Source organism: Trachemys scripta, chromosome 5 (genome assembly GCF_013100865.1).
Source record: "Trachemys scripta elegans isolate TJP31775 chromosome 5, CAS_Tse_1.0, whole genome shotgun sequence".
Lineage (NCBI taxonomy): Eukaryota > Metazoa > Chordata > Testudines > Emydidae > Trachemys > Trachemys scripta.
Genome location: NC_048302.1, coordinates 50,134,537 through 50,152,814, shown reverse-complemented (window position 1 = coordinate 50,152,814; position 18,278 = coordinate 50,134,537). Strand labels below are relative to the sequence as shown.

At 43.5% G+C, this 18,278-nt stretch overlaps 1 protein-coding gene across 2 annotated transcripts in view; it reads left to right on the top strand.

The window, feature by feature from the left end:
- Positions 1 to 15,879, top strand: part of SETD7 (SET domain containing 7, histone lysine methyltransferase) — a 31,275-nt gene extending 15,396 nt beyond the window's left edge. Inside the window, exons 3-8 of one of the 2 annotated variants that reach the window (XM_034772030.1) lie at positions 468 to 669; positions 7,659 to 7,848; positions 9,436 to 9,517; positions 10,751 to 10,868; positions 11,039 to 11,196; positions 15,256 to 15,879. In XM_034772030.1, the coding sequence (XP_034627921.1) occupies positions 468 to 669; positions 7,659 to 7,848; positions 9,436 to 9,517; positions 10,751 to 10,868; positions 11,039 to 11,196; positions 15,256 to 15,436 (931 nt within the window). In that variant the 3' untranslated portion in view covers positions 15,437 to 15,879. Of the gene's footprint in view, positions 1 to 467; positions 670 to 7,658; positions 7,849 to 9,435; positions 9,518 to 10,750; positions 10,869 to 11,038; positions 11,197 to 15,255 lie in introns of those variants that run through there. The other variant, XR_004645880.1, reaches the window with a different exon arrangement.
- The last annotated feature ends 2,399 nt before the right edge of the window (positions 15,880 to 18,278 follow it).

Sequence of the window (18,278 nt, the reverse complement as noted above, 5' to 3'; positions counted from 1 at the left end):
CGATCCAGGGGGTAGTGTAGACGTAGCCTTAGAGTTGCAGGACACTGAAAAGATTGGATCTGAAGGTCTGAGCATAGGGTTAGAAGGGAGAGAATCCTAATCCAAAAGCAATCTGCTCTAACAATAATTCCCTCTTTGGCCTTGGATAAATCACTTCACCTCTCTTCCTCAGTGTCCCCATCTATAAATGTAGCAGTGTGGCTCAAGCATGCAGAATCAGTACAATGGAATGATTAACATCTTTAAAGTGCTTGAACAATGAAAGTACAACATAAGTATTATTTATTTAGAGAATTCAGTGGAGATGAGCTTTTTTTTTTTTATTTGAGGTTTTAAAATGATATACAATATGCTGCCCGGATTTTAAGCAGAGGGTGAGGGTTGTACTGAGTATATTGTTCAATTCTCAAGAGCTCTGTTTAAAGGAGGGGGACAACTGCACCATTTGTCTTTCTCTTTCTTACCAGCACACTGGAAGGGTATTATGTCGATGATGCTCTCCAAGGCCAGGGACTCTACACATACGAGGATGGAGGGGTTCTTCATGGCACGCATGTGGATGGAGAACTTAATGGACCTGCCCAGGAATATGATATCGATGGACGACTAATATTCAAAGGGCAGTACAAAGATAATATTCGACATGGCGTGTGTCGGATATATTACCCGGTAAGCCTGATCTCCTGCTTTCTTTGTTGGAGAATAAAAGAAGGGCACATGCTCTGTGGCCTAGGGAGGAAGCTTCTTTCTAGCTGCTGCAAGACATTTTGCTAGACCTGGGTCCATGAACTTGGCTTAGAGAATAAGGTTTATTCCCTATGACAGCTCCTTTAGGGGTAAAAAGTACCTAGTTCCAGAAAAGAGCCAGGGTTTCCTGTTTCTGTCTCTTAAGTAAATGCTGGGACTTTTCTTTGGGAATCTTTGTCTTCTAGGGAATATTTTAAAATGTGCTAAATTATAGACAGTACAGTAGTGTTCCTTCTATTTTTTTTTTTTTTTAAACCCATGAATAGCCCTATTCAGCACTCGCTGCTCAGGCCACTCAAGTCAGTAGAAATTTTGCCTAAGTAAGTACTGATTAGGGCCTGAAGTTACCATGTATGGCACATTTGTCTGTAGAATGCCACCAAAGGCCCTAAAAACTTTGGGGGTGAAAAATTAAAAACAGTGTTGGAGTGGAAGACTTCTGTACACAATTATCTACCCAGTAGATTGAATTCTCTCTAGGCAAGGGGCAGTCTCCTTCTGTGTTACATCTGTATGCATATTTAGTTATTTAGATCCCCCTCAAACGCTGTGACCATTGGGTATTTCTTAGAGGAATTAAAAACCTAGCTTACCTAATTCACAGACTGGACACTAGTAGCTAAAACTACAATTGAGGTTGCCAGGGAAATACCAATAGCAATTATCAGCGATAAAGAACAGAGTGCAAGTGAAAACAAAAAATTAAATACACCTGGCTGTGAAGGTCACATAGTTTTCCTTCAACTTCCTAATGATAGAACTCTGCTGCAAGTTCTGGAAAGTTCATTTCTAATAGCCTGGCTAGCATTGTCAGGATGGAATATAGGATGAAAAGTGATCTCTAAGATGCCATTTTTGCTCCAAAAATAACTGTTTAAACATAGCTGTTGTCAAAACATGCTGTAATATGGTTTATTCGTAACTGTATGGACAGAAAAACGTGTAACATTTTTAAGCCATGTTTAAAGATAGTTAGTTTTGTCTCGAAGACTAGGCCTTAGAAGCTCTCTCACCATTGTAGTTGGGCAGTATGGTATGGTATAGACTTATAGACTCATAGACTTTAAGGTCAGAAGGGACCATTATGATCATCTGGTCTGACCCCCTGCATGCTGCAGGCCGCAAGACCCTTCCCTGGACTCTGCCGTTGAAGTCCCCAATCCTGTGTTTTAGTGACTTCAATTGGCTGAGACCCTCCTGCTAGTGATCCCTGCCCCATGCTGCGAAGGAAGGCGAAAAACCTCCAGAGGCTCAGCCAATCTACCCTGGAGGAAAATTCCTTCCCGACCCCAAATATGGCGATCAGTAATACCCCGAGCATATAGGCAAGAGTCTCTAGCCTGACCCTTGTTGGCCATTATGCTATTCATGTACCATTGCTTGGTTTTCCTCGTCTACTATGTTTTACCATTAAACCATTCCCTCCATAAACGTATCCAACTTAATCTTAAAACCAGACAGGTCCGTCGCCCCCACCGTTTCCCTCGGAAGGCCGTTCCAATATTTCACCCCTCTGACGGTCAGAAACCTTCGTCTAATTTCAAGCCTGAACTTCCCCCCGGCCAGTTTGTATCCATTCGTTCTCGTGTCCACATTTGTACTAAGCTGGAATAATTCTTCTCCCTCCCTTGTATTAACCCCTCTGATATATTTGAAGATAGCAATCATATCCCCCCTCAGCCTTCGCTTTGTCAGACTAAACAACCCAAGCTCCTCTAATCTCTTTTCATACGACAGGTTTTCCATTCCTCTGATCATCTTAGTCGCCCTTCTCTGCACCCGTTCCAGTTTGAGTTCATCTTTTTTAAACATTGGAGACCAGAACTGCACACAGTACTCCAAATGAGGTCTCACCAGCGCCTTATACAACGGAAGCAGGACCTCCCTATCCCTACTAGATATACCTCGCCTAATACATCCCAAGACCGCATTGGCTTTTTTCACCGCCATGTCACATTGTCGACTCATAGTCATCCTGCGGTCCACAAGGACCCCTAGGTCTTTCTCCTCTTCCGTTACTTCTAACCAATGCGTCCCCATCTTGTAACTAAAATTTTTATTAGTCATCCCCAAGTGCATCACCTTACACTTTTCACTATTAAATTTCATCCTATTTCTGACACTCCAATTCACAAGCTCATTCAAGTCTCCCTGCAGAATATCCCTATCCTCCTCCAAGTTTGCAACTCCTCCCACCTTCGTATCATCTGCAAACTTTATCAGCCCACTCTTGCAATCGGTCCCGAGGTCAGTTATAAATAGATTAAATAAAATGGGTCCCAAAACCGAACCTTGAGGCACTCCACTAGTAACCTCCCTCCAACCCGACAATTCACCCTTTAATACGACCCGCTGCTTTCTCCCCATTAACCAATTCCTTATCCACCTCTGTATTTTCGTATCGATCCCCATGTTTTTCATTTTAACCAATAATTCCTCATGGGGTACTGTATCAAACGCCTTACTGAAATCTAGGTATATTAGGTCCACCGCATTTCCTTTATCTAATAAGTCAGTTACTTTCTCAAAGAAGGAGATCAGATTCGTTTGGCACGATCTGCCCTTCGTAAAACCATGCTGTAGTTTATCACATTTGCCATTAACCTCAAGGTCCTCAACTAGTTTCTCTTTCAGAATGTTCTCCAGCACCTTGCACACTACTGATGTTAAACTAACAGGCCTATAGTTACCCGGGTCACTTTTTTTCCCTTTCTTGAAAATAGGAACCACATTGGCTATTCTCCAGTCTAACGGGACCACCCCTGTGTTTACAGATTCATTAAATATAGTCGCTAACGGGCCTGCTATTTCCCGCGCCAATTCCTTTAATATTCTCGGATGAAGATCGTCCGGTCCACCCGACTTAGTCCCATTAAGGCGTACTAGTTTTGTTTCTACCTCGGATGCGGTAATCCCCCATCCTGTATGCCCCTCTGTAACGGTGCTAGTATCCCTAATACCTCCATTGGCCTCATTAAACACCGATGCAAAATATTCATTGAGATATTGCGCCATGCCTAGATTATCTTTAATCTCCTCTCCGGCTATAGTCTTCAGCGGTCCCACTTCTTCTTTCTTTGCTTTCTTCCTATTTATATGGCTGTAAAACTTCTTACTATTGCTTTTAATTCCCCTCGCTAAGTCTAACTCTTCCCGGCCTTTGGCCTTTCTCACTCTATCTCTACATTCTCTGACTTCACTAAGGTAAGTTTCCTTACTGATCCCTCCCCTCTTCCACTCTTTGTACGCTTTCTGTTTTTTCCTAATCGCCCCTTTGAGTCGGTCGCTCATCCAGCTCGGTCTAAATCTCTTGCTTAGTAATCTTTTTCCCTTTTTGGGGATACAGGCCTCCGACAGCTCATGCATCTTTAACTTAAAGTAATCCCAGGCTTATTCTGCCTTTAGATCCCTTAATACGTTTGCCCAATCCACTTCCCTTACCAGTCCCCTTAATTTGTTAAAATTGGCCTTTTTAAAATTATAAACCCTAGTCTTTGACTTAATTCTGGTAGTCCTTCCATTTAGTTTAAACCGAATTAGCTCATGATCACTGGAGCCCAAGTTGTCCCCCACTACCACTTCCTCAACAAGGTCCTCACTACTTACCAGAATCAAATCTAAAATGGCCTCCCCCCTCGTCGGCTCAGCTACCACTTGATAAAGGAATTGATCAGCAAGGACATCTAGGAACATCTGAGCCCTATTATTGCTACTAGCGTTTGTTCCCCAATCTATATCCGGGAAGTTAAAGTCCCCCATAATTACACAGTTTCTATTAGTATTTACCTCCCTTAACACATTAAATAGTTCCTTATCCATATCCTGGGTCGATCCCGGCGGTCTATAGCACACCCCAAGCACTATCCCCGGAGAGGCTCTAGTAGTCCTTTTACCCAGCTTGAGTATTGCCCAGACGGACTCCGTGTTATCAATTCCATCCACTATTATTTCTTTACAGCTTAATTCACTATTGACATACAATGCCACCCCCCCACCTTTACCTTTATCCCGGTCTTTCCTAAACAGCGCATACCCCTCCATACCTGCGTTCCAGTCGTGACTGCCATTCCACCACGTTTCAGTTATTCCTACGATGTCCGGTTTCAATTCTCGGACCAAGACCTCCAATTCCTCCATTTTATTACCTAGGCTTCTCGCATTGGTGTATAAACACCGTAATGTATGTCGTTTAGCCTGTCTCCCATTAGTAGCACTGTATGTTGCGGGCCTCTTTGTGTCCGTCCCCCCTGTCCTTCCTATGTCCAATCTCATCTCCCCTGCTATGTCTCCTCTTATTACACTCAGCTTTTCAATACTGGAAACTGGCGTGGAGATTAACTGTGCATCTCCCAACCATCTCCCCAAACTTCCTAGTTTAAAGCTCTTTTAATAAGATGAGCTAGCCTCCCTCCCAGAAGTCTATTTCCTTCCCTACTCAGGTGAAGCCCATCCCGTGAGAACAGGTGCCTGTCCCCGAAAGCCTCCCAGTGGCCGTACATCCCAAAGCCCTCCTTATAGCACCACTCCCTTAGCCAACTATTTATCCTCACAATCCTATCAGCCCTTTGCTGCCCTTCCCTCGGAACAGGCAGAATCCCACTAAAGATAACCTGAGCCTCTATCTCCTTGAGAGTCTTCCCCAGCCTGGCATAATCTCCCTTGATTCTCTCTAACGAGAACCTAGCCGTGTCATTCGTTCCTACATGAAGGATTATCAAGGGGTTCTTACCTGCTCCTTTTAGGATCCTTTTCAACCGCAGGTCCACATCGCGTATCTTTGCGCCCGGTAGACAGCACACCCTTCTGTTCTCCGGGTCCGCCCTGGTCACAGGCCTGTCCAATCTCCTCAGTAAAAAGTCTCCAATTACATACACCTGCCGTCGCCTGGCAACAGTGCGATCTAGTAATCTAGTCTCCGATCCCTCTAGTCCTGACCTGTGTCTGCTCCTATCTTCTCTTATGCTCCCCCTTATTCCTTCCTCTATCCTCTGCTGGCCCATAATAATTGGTGCTGTCTCCATCAACTCCTCCCCCCTCTCTCTTGGACTAGCCGCTCTTCTCTTCTTCCTCACCCTCCCAGCTTCAGTCACCACCTGCTGCCCCCCTACTTCGTTATCCAAACACTCAAACCTATTCCTGAGTTCTATTCCCCCCTCACTGGCCCTCCTTTTCCTTGGCCTGCCTCTCAGTCACATGCTTCCACTTCCCTTGTTCTCCCCCTTCCATTCCCCTCTTGCTGTCATCTACTACTGCCTCCTTCTGCACCCTAGAGCCTTCCCCTTCTGCCCCGCCTTGCCTATCCTCCATCAGCTGCTCAAACCCCCGCCTAAACTCCACCAGGGTCTCTACCTGCATCTCCAGCCCCTTAATCTTTTCCTCCAGTAACACTATAAGGCGACACTTCATACACACATACCTTTGTTCCGGTTCTCCTGCTAGGACTATATACATACCACAGCTTCCACATGGAGCCATCTGCATTCTATCTGCTGCTGCTGCTTGGCTCATGGCTGCTGCTCTCTCTGCCTGTGGCGCCTGGGGAAACAGAGCACACACCACACCCCGCCCTCCTGCTCATCCATGGTACATAATCTCTGTATGGCATTCCTGCTGCCAGCAGGGATTAAGCCAAGCCTAGGAGAAGTCTCCCCCAAAATCGATGAGCTGTAATTTTGGGAATGGAAGGAGCAAAATATTCCAATCAGTTGGGAGTTATAACCCGTTTAAGCTCCGTGGTATTCAGTAGGTAAGCTCTTGTAGGCAGCTCTGGACTGATACTGGCACAGCAGCAGTATCTCACACTGAAATGACGGGGTTGGGGGGGAAGAAAGAAGAGCTGAAAAGGGAAGGGGGTTACATTGCTGGGAGCTGTCAATAGGAGATGGAGGAGGTGGGGTGGCTAGGGGGTCTTTTCCCTTGAAAACTTTGAAAAATAAGTGCAGTTTGGAAGCATTGGTAGTAAACGAAATAATTACTCGTAACTCTTTAGTCTCTTGTTTTTCAGTTTTTATTTCCTTTTGTTCAGGTGAGTTGATCTTATTTATTGCTCCTGCCACTTCTTTCCACCTGAATGCTGGAAGTGGTGATTCAAAGTCTGCAATTGACAAGGCATACTCTCTGGGGTTTTGGTATTCCACTCTCTCCCTACCTCTCCAGTTTTCTTGATGGTTTTTTTTCCCATTGTCCCCTTTTCTCTCTCTCCAAATTCATTGCCTTTCCTCTAGTTTCTTCTGTCACTATCTCCATTGTAGTTCTTATTCTGTTCATTCCTTCCAGCTCCACTCCTAATTACTTCCCACACCTTCAATATACATCCATAATGTTTTATAAGCTCCAGTCCTCTGATGTACCATCACATAACAATATATAAAGCAGCTGTACTGAATACAAAGCAGCACTTCCTCCTCCTCTCCCTCCCCTCCTTGGTCCCCCCGCACTGAACCATTTTTGCAAAATGTGACAAGGCGGGAGGCATTAGGTTTTTAGTGCCCTGGGTCACTGCCTAGCTCTGCTACCCCTACTTGTTTGAAATCTCAATGTTTGTTTCAAGTGGAAGGGGAGTCCTTGCGGTTTCTACTTACCTACTGGACAGAAGGCCTAATTTAGATCTTACACTTTTTTTTTTTTTTCCCCCTGGTGTAATTCTATTGATTGGAATTACTCCTGGCACTGAAATAATTAAATGAGTTTCAATTCACACCTTTTGTTGTTTCAGTGTGCCTCTGTGTGGACACACTTGGTTTGGAATAAAAGTGTCTTATTATAATCAAGGCTATATAGATTCCTTACTAACTAGTTTTAACCCTATCAGTAAATTATGTCAAGGAACTTCTCCGACATTTTACTTTTATAGCCAGCTCTTTATTACATATTATAATTTAAAAACTTTTTTCTTTTGGACACTCTTTCAGGATGGAGGCAGCCTTGTAGGAGAAGTGAATGAAGAAGGGGAGATGACGGGGGAAAAGATAGCCTATGTGTATCCTGATGAGAAGACTGCATATTATGGAAGGTTCATAGATGGAGAAATGATAGAAGCAAAACTGGCAACTCTTACATCTGTAGAGGAGGGAAAGCCACACTTTGAATTGGTACCAGGCAGTAAGTTCAGTTGATGTGCAGCTTGTACATTGACAAAAAATATATCCTCTTTGATCTGTGTGTCTCAACCTTTTTCTTCACCTCAGTCCCCATACTTTGAATATTCCCCTTGAGGGTGTGTAAGGTCTGACTGGTAAGGAGGAATTGATTGTTAGGGAGAACACCAGATTTTTTCTATTACAGAACATTCATGAGGACTTTCATAGGTTAGGTAGGGGGGTGTGTGTGTTCTGAAAAATGCAGAAATGCTGTGGGAAGTTATAGTGGGAGGGGAAGGCTGAGGAACACTGTGTGGAATCTTCCCCATCCTATTCACTCCTTTAAATTCACTTTTTCCCCCATTCGTGTTGACAGACCTATTGTTGAAATGAGCAAACAAACACAAAGCATGGAAGGGTCATGATTCAATCCTAACTGTATTGCTATCTATTGGGTTTGTTTGTACAAATCAGTACTAGCACTGTTGGGTGCCATTAGATATTGCATTAATAGAGAGCGTGGGACATAGACATCAGGATTAATGAGTTTGATTCCATAAGAAAGAATCTGATTCAATATTGCCCTGCAACTTGTGTAGTCGTTTACACCAGTTTGTGGACGTAAAATGCTAAACGTAAGAGTGATAGTATCTTACACCAATTCAGTACTGCGGTAAACGATTACATAGGGTGTAGGGCTATGGTGAATTGACCCCTTAGTGTTTTGGGGTGTTTCTTTAATTGCTGAAGACACTTTTCCAGTTGTGGACAAGACAAGATCATTAGTAGAAATATGAACTATCCTAGCACTGTTACTTTTGTGCACCAAAGATTTATGTACTTAAACAGTCTGGAAATAGGAACCTAAATGTTAGGAAAAAAGGGGAAAAACAGGCCAGAGACCTTTTTGGTTTTTAAACATTGTAGAGAAATCTTTGCATAGCACAATTAAAAAGAAGAAACTCCAGCTGAGAGGGTACAATTTGTGCTTTGTAAATAGTATACAACTACACTCTGTGTGAAAAGCTGAAAGAAGAGATCCATTTTTAGAACTTGGTTACCATGGACAACAGCTTTTTATCAAACTTTCAGATACTCAGCTTTTCCCTGACTTTTCCACCTGCATCTTAATTTTGCCCCTAAATAAGCATCAGACAGTTGATTATACAAGTGTGCAAGGATTTAGACTTTAAAAGGGCTTAATTGTCACAGGGTGGATGCTCAGCACTTCCTCAAAGTCAGGCCCATGTAAGGTGTCCAAGTTGAGCATACAAATCATTAGTCATTGAAAAAACTGGGCCCTAATTTTAATAATTAAAGAGAGATGCTTTTTTTTTTTTTTTTAAGCTCTTGTATATAAAATATGCTATTTTCAGTTGCCTGGGAAGAGAAAAATCAAGAAGGAGTAACTGGCTGAGGATTCAGGTATTTTGTTTTCAGTGCAGCGCTATATAATATCCTTTTTAAGTATGTTTCTTCTTTTGTTCATCTCATTATCTTTCAGACTTAATTTGCTTTTGAATGTCTTGAATGCGTGTCCCTCTAACAAAAAAGAGAAATGCTTTTAATATTGTCCATTAATTTAATTCCTGTATTGATTTATTTTTAGGCCCAGTATACAGTTTTGATAAATCTACTTCATCTTGCATTTCTACAAATGCACTTCTTCCTGATCCTTACGAGTCAGAGAGGTAGAACTTTTCTTTTTCCCATTTAAAATCTTTCAGTAAACTTCTTGGTCTGCTGTGCATTTAGGGACCTGATCCTGCAAACCCTTACTCACAGGAACAATTGCAGGACTAGTCAGGTGTCTATGGGTTTGCCAGGTTGGGCCTTTAACTTGACTGATGTGGAGCATAGACTTAATTGAATTGAAGTTTCTTTTGGATTTACATGGAAAAACTGGCAATCTAGTAGACAGAACATGGACATAATATACTTCTGGGTAACATCTTGAAAGTGACTTTAAAAAAATATAGCTGCAAAGTCACGTTCAGTGAAGTCCAGAACCCTTCATTAAGGGCCCTATGTACAAGATACAGTTCAAGGGGAGTTGAGGGTGCTCAGCATCTTATAGGATCTGGCACAAATACACTGTTCCCTTTTTCAGAACACAGAATCAGTCTCAAATTGATGCATATGCCAAGCATAGTGATTCAGGTTGGGTCAAATTCTGCTCATCTGAGTAGTCTTGTTGAGCAGAATAAAGTGAGCAGGATTGGGTTTGTTATGTAATAAAGTAGAAAGCCCTGGGGAAAGAGGAGTATGTCCATTTCAAACCTCGACTGTTGACATGCCATGTTTCTCTACAGAATGCTGGATTCCAGTCAGTCACTAACATCACCTTTTTATATTTCTCAATGTACAGCATGTAGAACTGTTTGTGTCTTCACTGCCTTAATCCCATTCATTTGACAAGGTTTTGCTGTATACCTGATGGTAATCCTCCTCTTCTGGCATTACAAATGTCTAAATGTGTGATGTAGCAAAAGGTTCTTAGTGACTGTTGTTTAGAAACGTGGAGTTCTAGGGCCTGATCCTGAGAATGCTTTCTCAAGTGAGTAGTCCTTGCACACATGAGAAGTCCCATTGAATTTCAATGGGACTAGTAATGGAGTGAGGGTTGGAGGTCCCTGCATGTTTAACCATCATTAGGGGGCGATTGGAAAATGGTCCATCATCTGAACAATAAAATGTAATTATAAGTAATTTCTTTTTCCTAAGAATTATGTCCTAAGAAAAGTCCTTTTGTTTCTCCACTAATAAAATGTTATTAGGTTTTGGGTTCTTTTGCCTTTGCATTTTCTAAAGGGCATGAACTACTAACCTCTGCACCAGTAGCTGTAGTAATAATACTGTGTAGAGAATTGCAAATGTGATAACGAGAAAATATCCAATTTCTACCCTTTCTTTTTATTTTCTAGGGTATATGTTGATGCATCTCTCATTTCCAGTGCTGGCGAAGGATTATTTTCTAAAATAGCAGCAGGATCGCGCACGGTTATGTCCTTTTACAATGGAGTGCGAATTACACACCCGGAGGTAAGGCGGGGGGCGGAAGGGAACCAGTCTGAATTTTCATTGCTTTTTTTTAACTGTTTTCTTGTAAGATTTTTTTTTTTTCCTGTGAGTTGATCTGAGTGTGCTTACTGGAACTTTGGAAAACAAATAAAAGGTGACCAGACATGCTCAGTTTTTACCTTGCAAATCAGGTGGACAGCAGAGACTGGGCCCTCAATGAAAACACAATAGCCCTGGATGATGAAACAGTCATAGATGTGCCGGAGCCTTACAACCATGCCACCAAGTATTGTGCCTCGCTGGGGCATAAGGCCAACCACTCCTTCACTCCTAATTGCATCTATGACCCGTAAGTATTAGCCTGTCTTTCAGATCAAACACTGAAGAGGTGAGATTGCTGCATTGAAGTGCACTGTGCTTGTACACTGTTTTGAGATGGCCAGATGTACTCTCTGGATCCAAGAGTCTTCCTTCAGGTTCACGTGCAGTCTCTGTGTACTGGAGCTGAGACTTGCACCAAGTGGGCATTGCAGGTGCTCAACAGCTCTAAACTTCGAGGGCAGGTTCAGGCTTAGAATAATATTGCATGTTTGTTATGCGTTTGTGTCTGACCATTGATGCTCATATACACAAAATACAGCATCCTTGGCTGAAACGTAAATCTTAGCTGTCCAAGGATAGGGCCATGTCTGCCTCACTCCTAGCATTTGACAGAGTATGTTTTACAGTGCATCATTTTGGAACATGAAGCCTCAAAAATAAGAATTTTTCTAGTACTCTCCAGCAGCTGAAAACCTGTTTGACATCTACAAACGTGTAAGGAGGTACATATTTTAAAACAATATGGTAAATGGGGGGCATATGTTTTTTGTAGTTTGTACAGATCAGACTTTTCACCTACCAGTGGCTCCTTGTATCCTTCCCCCACAAGCTCCCTGTGTGCCACCCTCCCATTCCCCCTCTGTTTCCAGGGATTCCTCGCAACTTCCTCCTCCAAATACAGTACCAGCGACTCTCTATGGCCCCCATTCCCTTTTTCTCCCATGTCAGGGTCCCTAGTCTCCCTCATCAGAGGTTTTGTGCCACCCATTCCAGGGTCCTCCTTCCTCCCACATGGCAGGGGTTCTGGGTGACCCATACTCTCCCCTCCACCCACAACAGGGTCCCCCATTCTTCCCCCACATTCCTCCACTCTCCCCCCCCCTTTTCTATGTGAGATAAGTTATTCAGGGTTCCAACATTTTAAATGCTATTTCGAGAATAGGCAGAGATAAAATAGGAGTATTGTTATGCTGGCACAGGGGTGGGCAAACTTTTTGGGCTGAGGGCCACATCTGGGAATAGAAATTGAATGGTGGGCCATGAATGCTCACAAAATTGGGGTTGGGGGCGGGAGATGGTGAGGGCTGTGTTTTGGGGCGAGGGAGGGGGATCCAGGGTGGGCGGAGGAGTGAGGTGTGGGGAGGAGTGAGGGCTCTGGGGTGGGACTGGGGATGAGGAGTTTGAGGTGTAGGAGGGTACTCCAGGCTGGGATCGAGGGGTTCAGAGGGCGGTAGGGGGATCAGGGCTGGGGGAGGAGGTTGGAGCATCGGGAGAGGCTCAGGGGTGCAGGCTCCGGGTGGCATTTACCTCAAGTGGCTCCCAGAAGCAGTGGCATGTCCCTTCTCCAGCTCCTACCCAGAGGTGTGGCCAGGCAGCTCTGCATACTGCCTCGTCTGCAGGCACCGCCCCTGCAGCTCCCATTGGAGCACATAAGAGCTGGAGGTGGGCCATTCTGCAGCTTCCAGGAGCCATGTGGAGCAGCCCCAGACCCCGTTCCCCAGCAGGAGCTTGAGGGCCGGCTTAAAATGGCTTGCCCTCACCTGTGCTAACAGGTGTTAATGAGTGCCATCAAAAGTCGTTGGGTTTTTTGGTTTGTTTTGTTGTTTTTTTTAATCTATAGACCATTGCAGAGGCACTTGAGGCTTTACTGTGCTGAAGAGCTGGCAGGGGCTTCATGTATCTCCCATTTTTTCCTCAACATCAATAGGGTTCTGGCCATTTATTCCTAGAAGATTCTCTGACGTTTTGGAACATGTATCATGTGCAGCAATCAGAAGTGGTGTGCAAAAATCATTAAAGACAAATAGAGAAATGTTGAGTGTAAGACCTTTGCGCGTTTGGCTGAAAATATATGTAATTATGTTGTTAAATTGGCGAGGATTCAGAGAAGAGCACTGAGAATGATCAAAGGATTAGAAAAGATGCCAGATAGTGATTAGACTCAAGGAGCTCAGTTGATGTAGCTTAACAAAGAGAAGGTTAAGAGGTGACTTGATCACAATCTGCGGAACAGAAATTTGATAAGAGGGCTCATTAGCCTAGCAGACAAAGGTATAAATGAGCCAATGGCTGGAAGTTGAAGCTAGGCAAGTTCAGACCGGAAATAAGGCACAAAATGTTAACAATGAGGGTAATTAACCGCTGGAACAACTCAGTGGGGATTTTCTCCATCACTGGCAATCTTTAAATCAATATTGGATTTTTTTCTATAAGATACATTCTAGCTCAAACAGGAATTATTTTGGGGAGGTTCTATGGCCTCTGTCGAACCGGAGGTCAGACTAGATCAGCATTTCTCAAATGTGGCCGCCAGGAGCTTTTCTTGTGGCCACAGCCTCCTGGGCAGTGATGGGGGCGGGGGGCAAAGCAGTGACTCCTCCCCTGAGGCCGCCAGCGAGGGTTGGGTCCTACCCCCCCCCCCCCCCTGGAGAGACACATGCTGGAGGAGCAGGTTTCTAGTGAGTTCCTCACCTTCCCTGGGATGGTGGGCAGGAGGCTCCGGCTCTGGGCTCACCCCCATCCATTCCCCTCTGATCCCCACTGCCTCCCTCAGCCCCCATCCAATCTCCCCATTGCCTCTAGCCCCCACTGCCTCCCTACCCACCTCCCTATACAGGGCTTGATTTGTTCCTGGGCATGCCAGGGCTGAGTAAATCTGCTGCTGTGAAAAGTGATATTTGTATGTTTGTTAATATCACTTTTCACAGCAGCAGACTTACTAGCTAGCAAGTCTTTAAAAAAGCAACCAAAAAAGCAAAATCAACAAAGACAAGAACGTGCAAAGCACCTTATTTGTGTTTCTATTCTGTTTAGGTCTAGTAAAGAATAGAAAAGTTTTTTTTTTTATTATTTTTATTAGTCTGCAAAAAATCCCAACATAAATAAATTGCAATCATTCGGACATGCATATGTGCATATTTATTTGTCTTTCTTAAACTTAATTAGGAATTTTAGTTAAAATTATAACAGCAGCCACCAGCAAAGAGTTGGTGGCCGCAGTTTGAAGCCACCAAAAAATTTGTTGAGAACCCCTGGACTAGATGATCACCCTTAGAATCTGTTAATTTAGTAATATTTTGAATTCATCAACTCAACCTACCTAGACAAAAAGGAGTACATACAGGAAGGGTGAATTAAAAAACTCATGATTGTACTCTTTCATTTCTCTTGAGTGAATTCTGCACATCCAGTCAATATTTGTTTTCACTTGAACAATGAATAAGCAATAGTGCTGCTTGCTTGGCTCTCTTTTTGCCTGATTTTGAGCCCAAGACCTTTGGTTCTTTTCAAACTTCTGCATTATATTAAAGTGGGGAGGGCACTTTAAAAAAAAAAAAAATGGACAGAGTTAAAATAGTTTGGGGTAATGTCGACTGTTCATGGGAAACAGTGAAATCTTCTATACAAAGTGCTGTCAAACTGAAGTTTAAAAAAAAACCCACAAAAAATGAAAAAACTGTTTTTTCTTTTTTTCAAAGTTATAGTACTCTTTTGTTACCTACAACTGGGTCGGACACTTGCAGATAAAAAACTGCCTTGCTTACAGCAAGTCCCTGGGGAATATGAGCAGAAGTGTACTCTTGTAAAACATTTTAGTAAATAACCTGTACTAGATAAACATGGATGATTGACTTCCCCTGTTGCAAATAATATTCATTGTTGTCCTATTATGAAGGTAGTTGTAAGTCCTGCACAAATCAGTGACTACTTTTTTGATTCCATAAATAACTTACAGGAAATATTGAGAATACCCAAGTCATAGTTTGAGTTGGTTTTTTTGATGTAACATGACACAGTATTTGAAGCCTTTTTTAAATCTTACACCAGAGTAAGTCTTGAAGTTCAAAGCAATAACTTCTTGAACAAATTCTTAAGATTCATGTAAATCAAAGTTTCATAAATATTGCTAAGTGCCAAACAACTCTGAGACACAAGTCTGATTTGATGGCTTAAATATTAATTAGAGGGGTTTTTAAAAAGTCTGTGGCAGGGGATCGTGAATTTACATTTGAAGGTTTAGTGTTTAAAAAAAATATATAGTTTACTAAAGGGCTAAAATTTACAATGCATACTTCTCGTTGTTTAGGTTTGTTCATCCTCGTTTTGGGCCAATCAAGTGTATACGCACCATCAGGGCTGTGGAGAAGGATGAAGAACTAACAGTGGCTTATGGATATGATCACAATCCCATCGGGCAGAATGGGCCAGAAGCACCAGAATGGTACCAGGTGGAACTGAAAGCCTTCCAGGCTGCCCAGCAGAAGTGAAATGCAGGCAAATGCTCAGTTCAGCGAACTGAAATAGAAACTTTGATCTATGCACTACCTTTATACTAAAAACTGGACAACCAGGGATTTGTTCATGCTGTTGCATCATAACCTCTCATTCAGTGTTAGAAATAAGTTTCTTGCATACTAACTAAGTTTGACTGCATTATTCATAGCAGATTTAAAAATAGCTAGTGTTGCACCAGTCTTATCTGAAAGAATTATTAAATATTCTATACAAGGCAGCGTGATATTTTTAGTAGCTTTTATCTAATTTTGCACCATATGCAAAGATGCCAAAAGATTAGACAGAAAATGAAAAGATCATTCACTTTTAGTCAGCAGACTTCAGTGTTACTATTTCTACGGCCTAGGCATTACTGTGCAGCTGCATTTTACATACATGCCATTTGTGATGATAATAATATTTTGATATTCTCTAATAGTAGTGTAATTTGCCTTTTTAAACCTTTGATCTTAATCTTGCAATAGAGCAGTTAATTTATTGGTGTATAGGAGGCTGGGTTTTTAATTCCCTCGTCCTCTTATCTGAGCGTTGTTCTTTCTACAAATCCTCTCTTGCAGGAGAAAACCTTTCTAACAAGTGAAAAAGGTTTGTGTGCTTGAGAGAGAGTGCCGTGTATAGATCTGTGGCGTTTTATATAAATAGTTTTAGTGATGTTCATGTCCAAAACAAAAACTTGTTTGGCCTTTGGGGCTGGGATACACTGTTTAATTATGATTATTGCAGATGAATTAACATGTATTTGCATGAAGATGTTCAAAGAGGAGAAAGTGGGGTTTAACTTTAGTATTTTTAAGATTGACATTCAGGAACAGGGGTGCTGGAATTGTTTTGTATAGTGGGGGTGCTGAGAGCCATTGAACCAAACTAAACCATCTATGACAGAAACCAGTTCAAGCCAGGGGGTGCAGGAGTACCCCCAGCACCCTTACTTCCAGCACTTATGTTCAGGAAGGGTGGGGGGAGCATTGGATAGTGTCTGGGGGATTTCTTTCTGTCTCACTTAGCAGAGCTACTAATTCTTAAGGCTGAATCCTGCCTTTGAAAGCATATTTCTCTTTTGAAGTCTGTAGGAGAAGTGTATGCAACTGCAGGCAGAAGGTAGTCCTGGATTAGTATAGAGCAGGGACGGGCAAACTTTTTGGCCTGAGGGCCGCATCGGGTTTCAGAAATTGTATGGAGGGCCAGTTAGGGGAGGCTGTGCCTCCCCAAACAGCCAAGCGTGGCCTGGCCCCCGCCCCTTATCCAACCCCCCCCCCTCAGGACCCCTGCCCCATCCTCTCCCCCTGCTGTCTGTCCCCGGACCCCCCGCTCCTAACTGCCCCCCCACTGCTCCATCCAACCCCCCTCTCCTTCCTGACTGCCCCCTGGAACCCCTGCCCCATCCAACCACTCCTTCTCCCTGACCGCCCCCATTCAACCCCCCGTTCCCCGCCCTCTGACCGCCACCGCCCCCATCCACACCCCCAGCCCCGACCACCCCCCAAATTCCCCTGCCCTCTATCCAACTCCCCACCCCCACTCCCTGCCCCCTTACTGGGCTGCCTGGAGCACCAGTGGCGGCATGGCTACACCAGGACAGGCAGCCACGCTGCCTGGCTGGAGCCAGCCACGCACCGTGCAGCACAGAGCACCGGGTCAGGCCAGACTCTGCAGCAGCGCTGCCCCAGGGGCTTGCAGCCCCGCTGCCCAGAGCATTGCGGCGGCACAGTGAGCTGAGGCTGTGGGGGCGGGACAGCAGGGGACGGGCCAGGGCTAGCCTCCCGGACCAGGAGCTTAGGGGACAGGCAGAACGGTCCCATGGGCTGGATGTGGCCCGTGGGCCGTAGTTTGGTATAGAGGGTCCCAGTCTCCACTAGTGTAACATCTGCAGAGAATATGGCTCATACTGGTCTTGTTCATTTTGAGTCCTAGTAAATGAGTTTAGTGATAGGTGACATACTAAGATTCAAATAGCAACTGCAAAAGGGGTTATACTGAAAGACTGAAACAATGAATGTAAAAACATCAGTCGCTATTGTTAAGAGACATTTAGAAAATGTCAACTTGTCTCGTTTATAGCTCTACTTCAGCAGATAGCAGGGGCCCCTGAACATTCATCTGGAAATTAACAAATCTTGCCTAATGTTGTAGAAGAGATTAATAAAGCCACCATTTCAGTTTAGATAATCCGGGCCTTCTTGGGGGTCTACAATCCTGCTGACCTTTTTGTTTGGGGGTTTTAAGTAGTTCAGGAACAGTTAAAATGCATTTGCAATACGCTTACTTTAAATGGATAGAGAATTTTGTGTGTGAGACATACAAAAATTTTATGGAAAATTAGACCTAAATTTCTACAACAGCAGTAGCATCTTTGATATGTTGCTTTAAGAGATGAGAGCTACCCATCCAGTTTTCTTGGATCTGAAAACTAGTATGAATGCAGGTTTCCAATTCAAATAGGGAAAGTCATCTAACAGTATAGGAACTAGATGGTTTTTAGAAAATGCATTGGATGGACCAAAGACACAGAAGAATGATGTTGCTATTTTATGCTCTGTGAGGATCTTCAATGTTGTGTACATACAAAGTTAGGGAATTTAAGTAAGGCCCTCTTTATTTTAGGGCTCTGTTTATTTAGCTCATACAATTGTTGATCACAAAGCCTTTTCAGGACTTTAACATTTAGGCTTGCACAGAAGCTAATCTTCAGTGGGTGGGTGTATGTCATGGGTTCCATGGCACTCTCCCAGCAAAGATCAGAATGCAGGCTTTTCCAACACCCACTCCCTCACTCTGGAGACTGTAGCCACATCGGTGTTTCTTCATATATGGCAG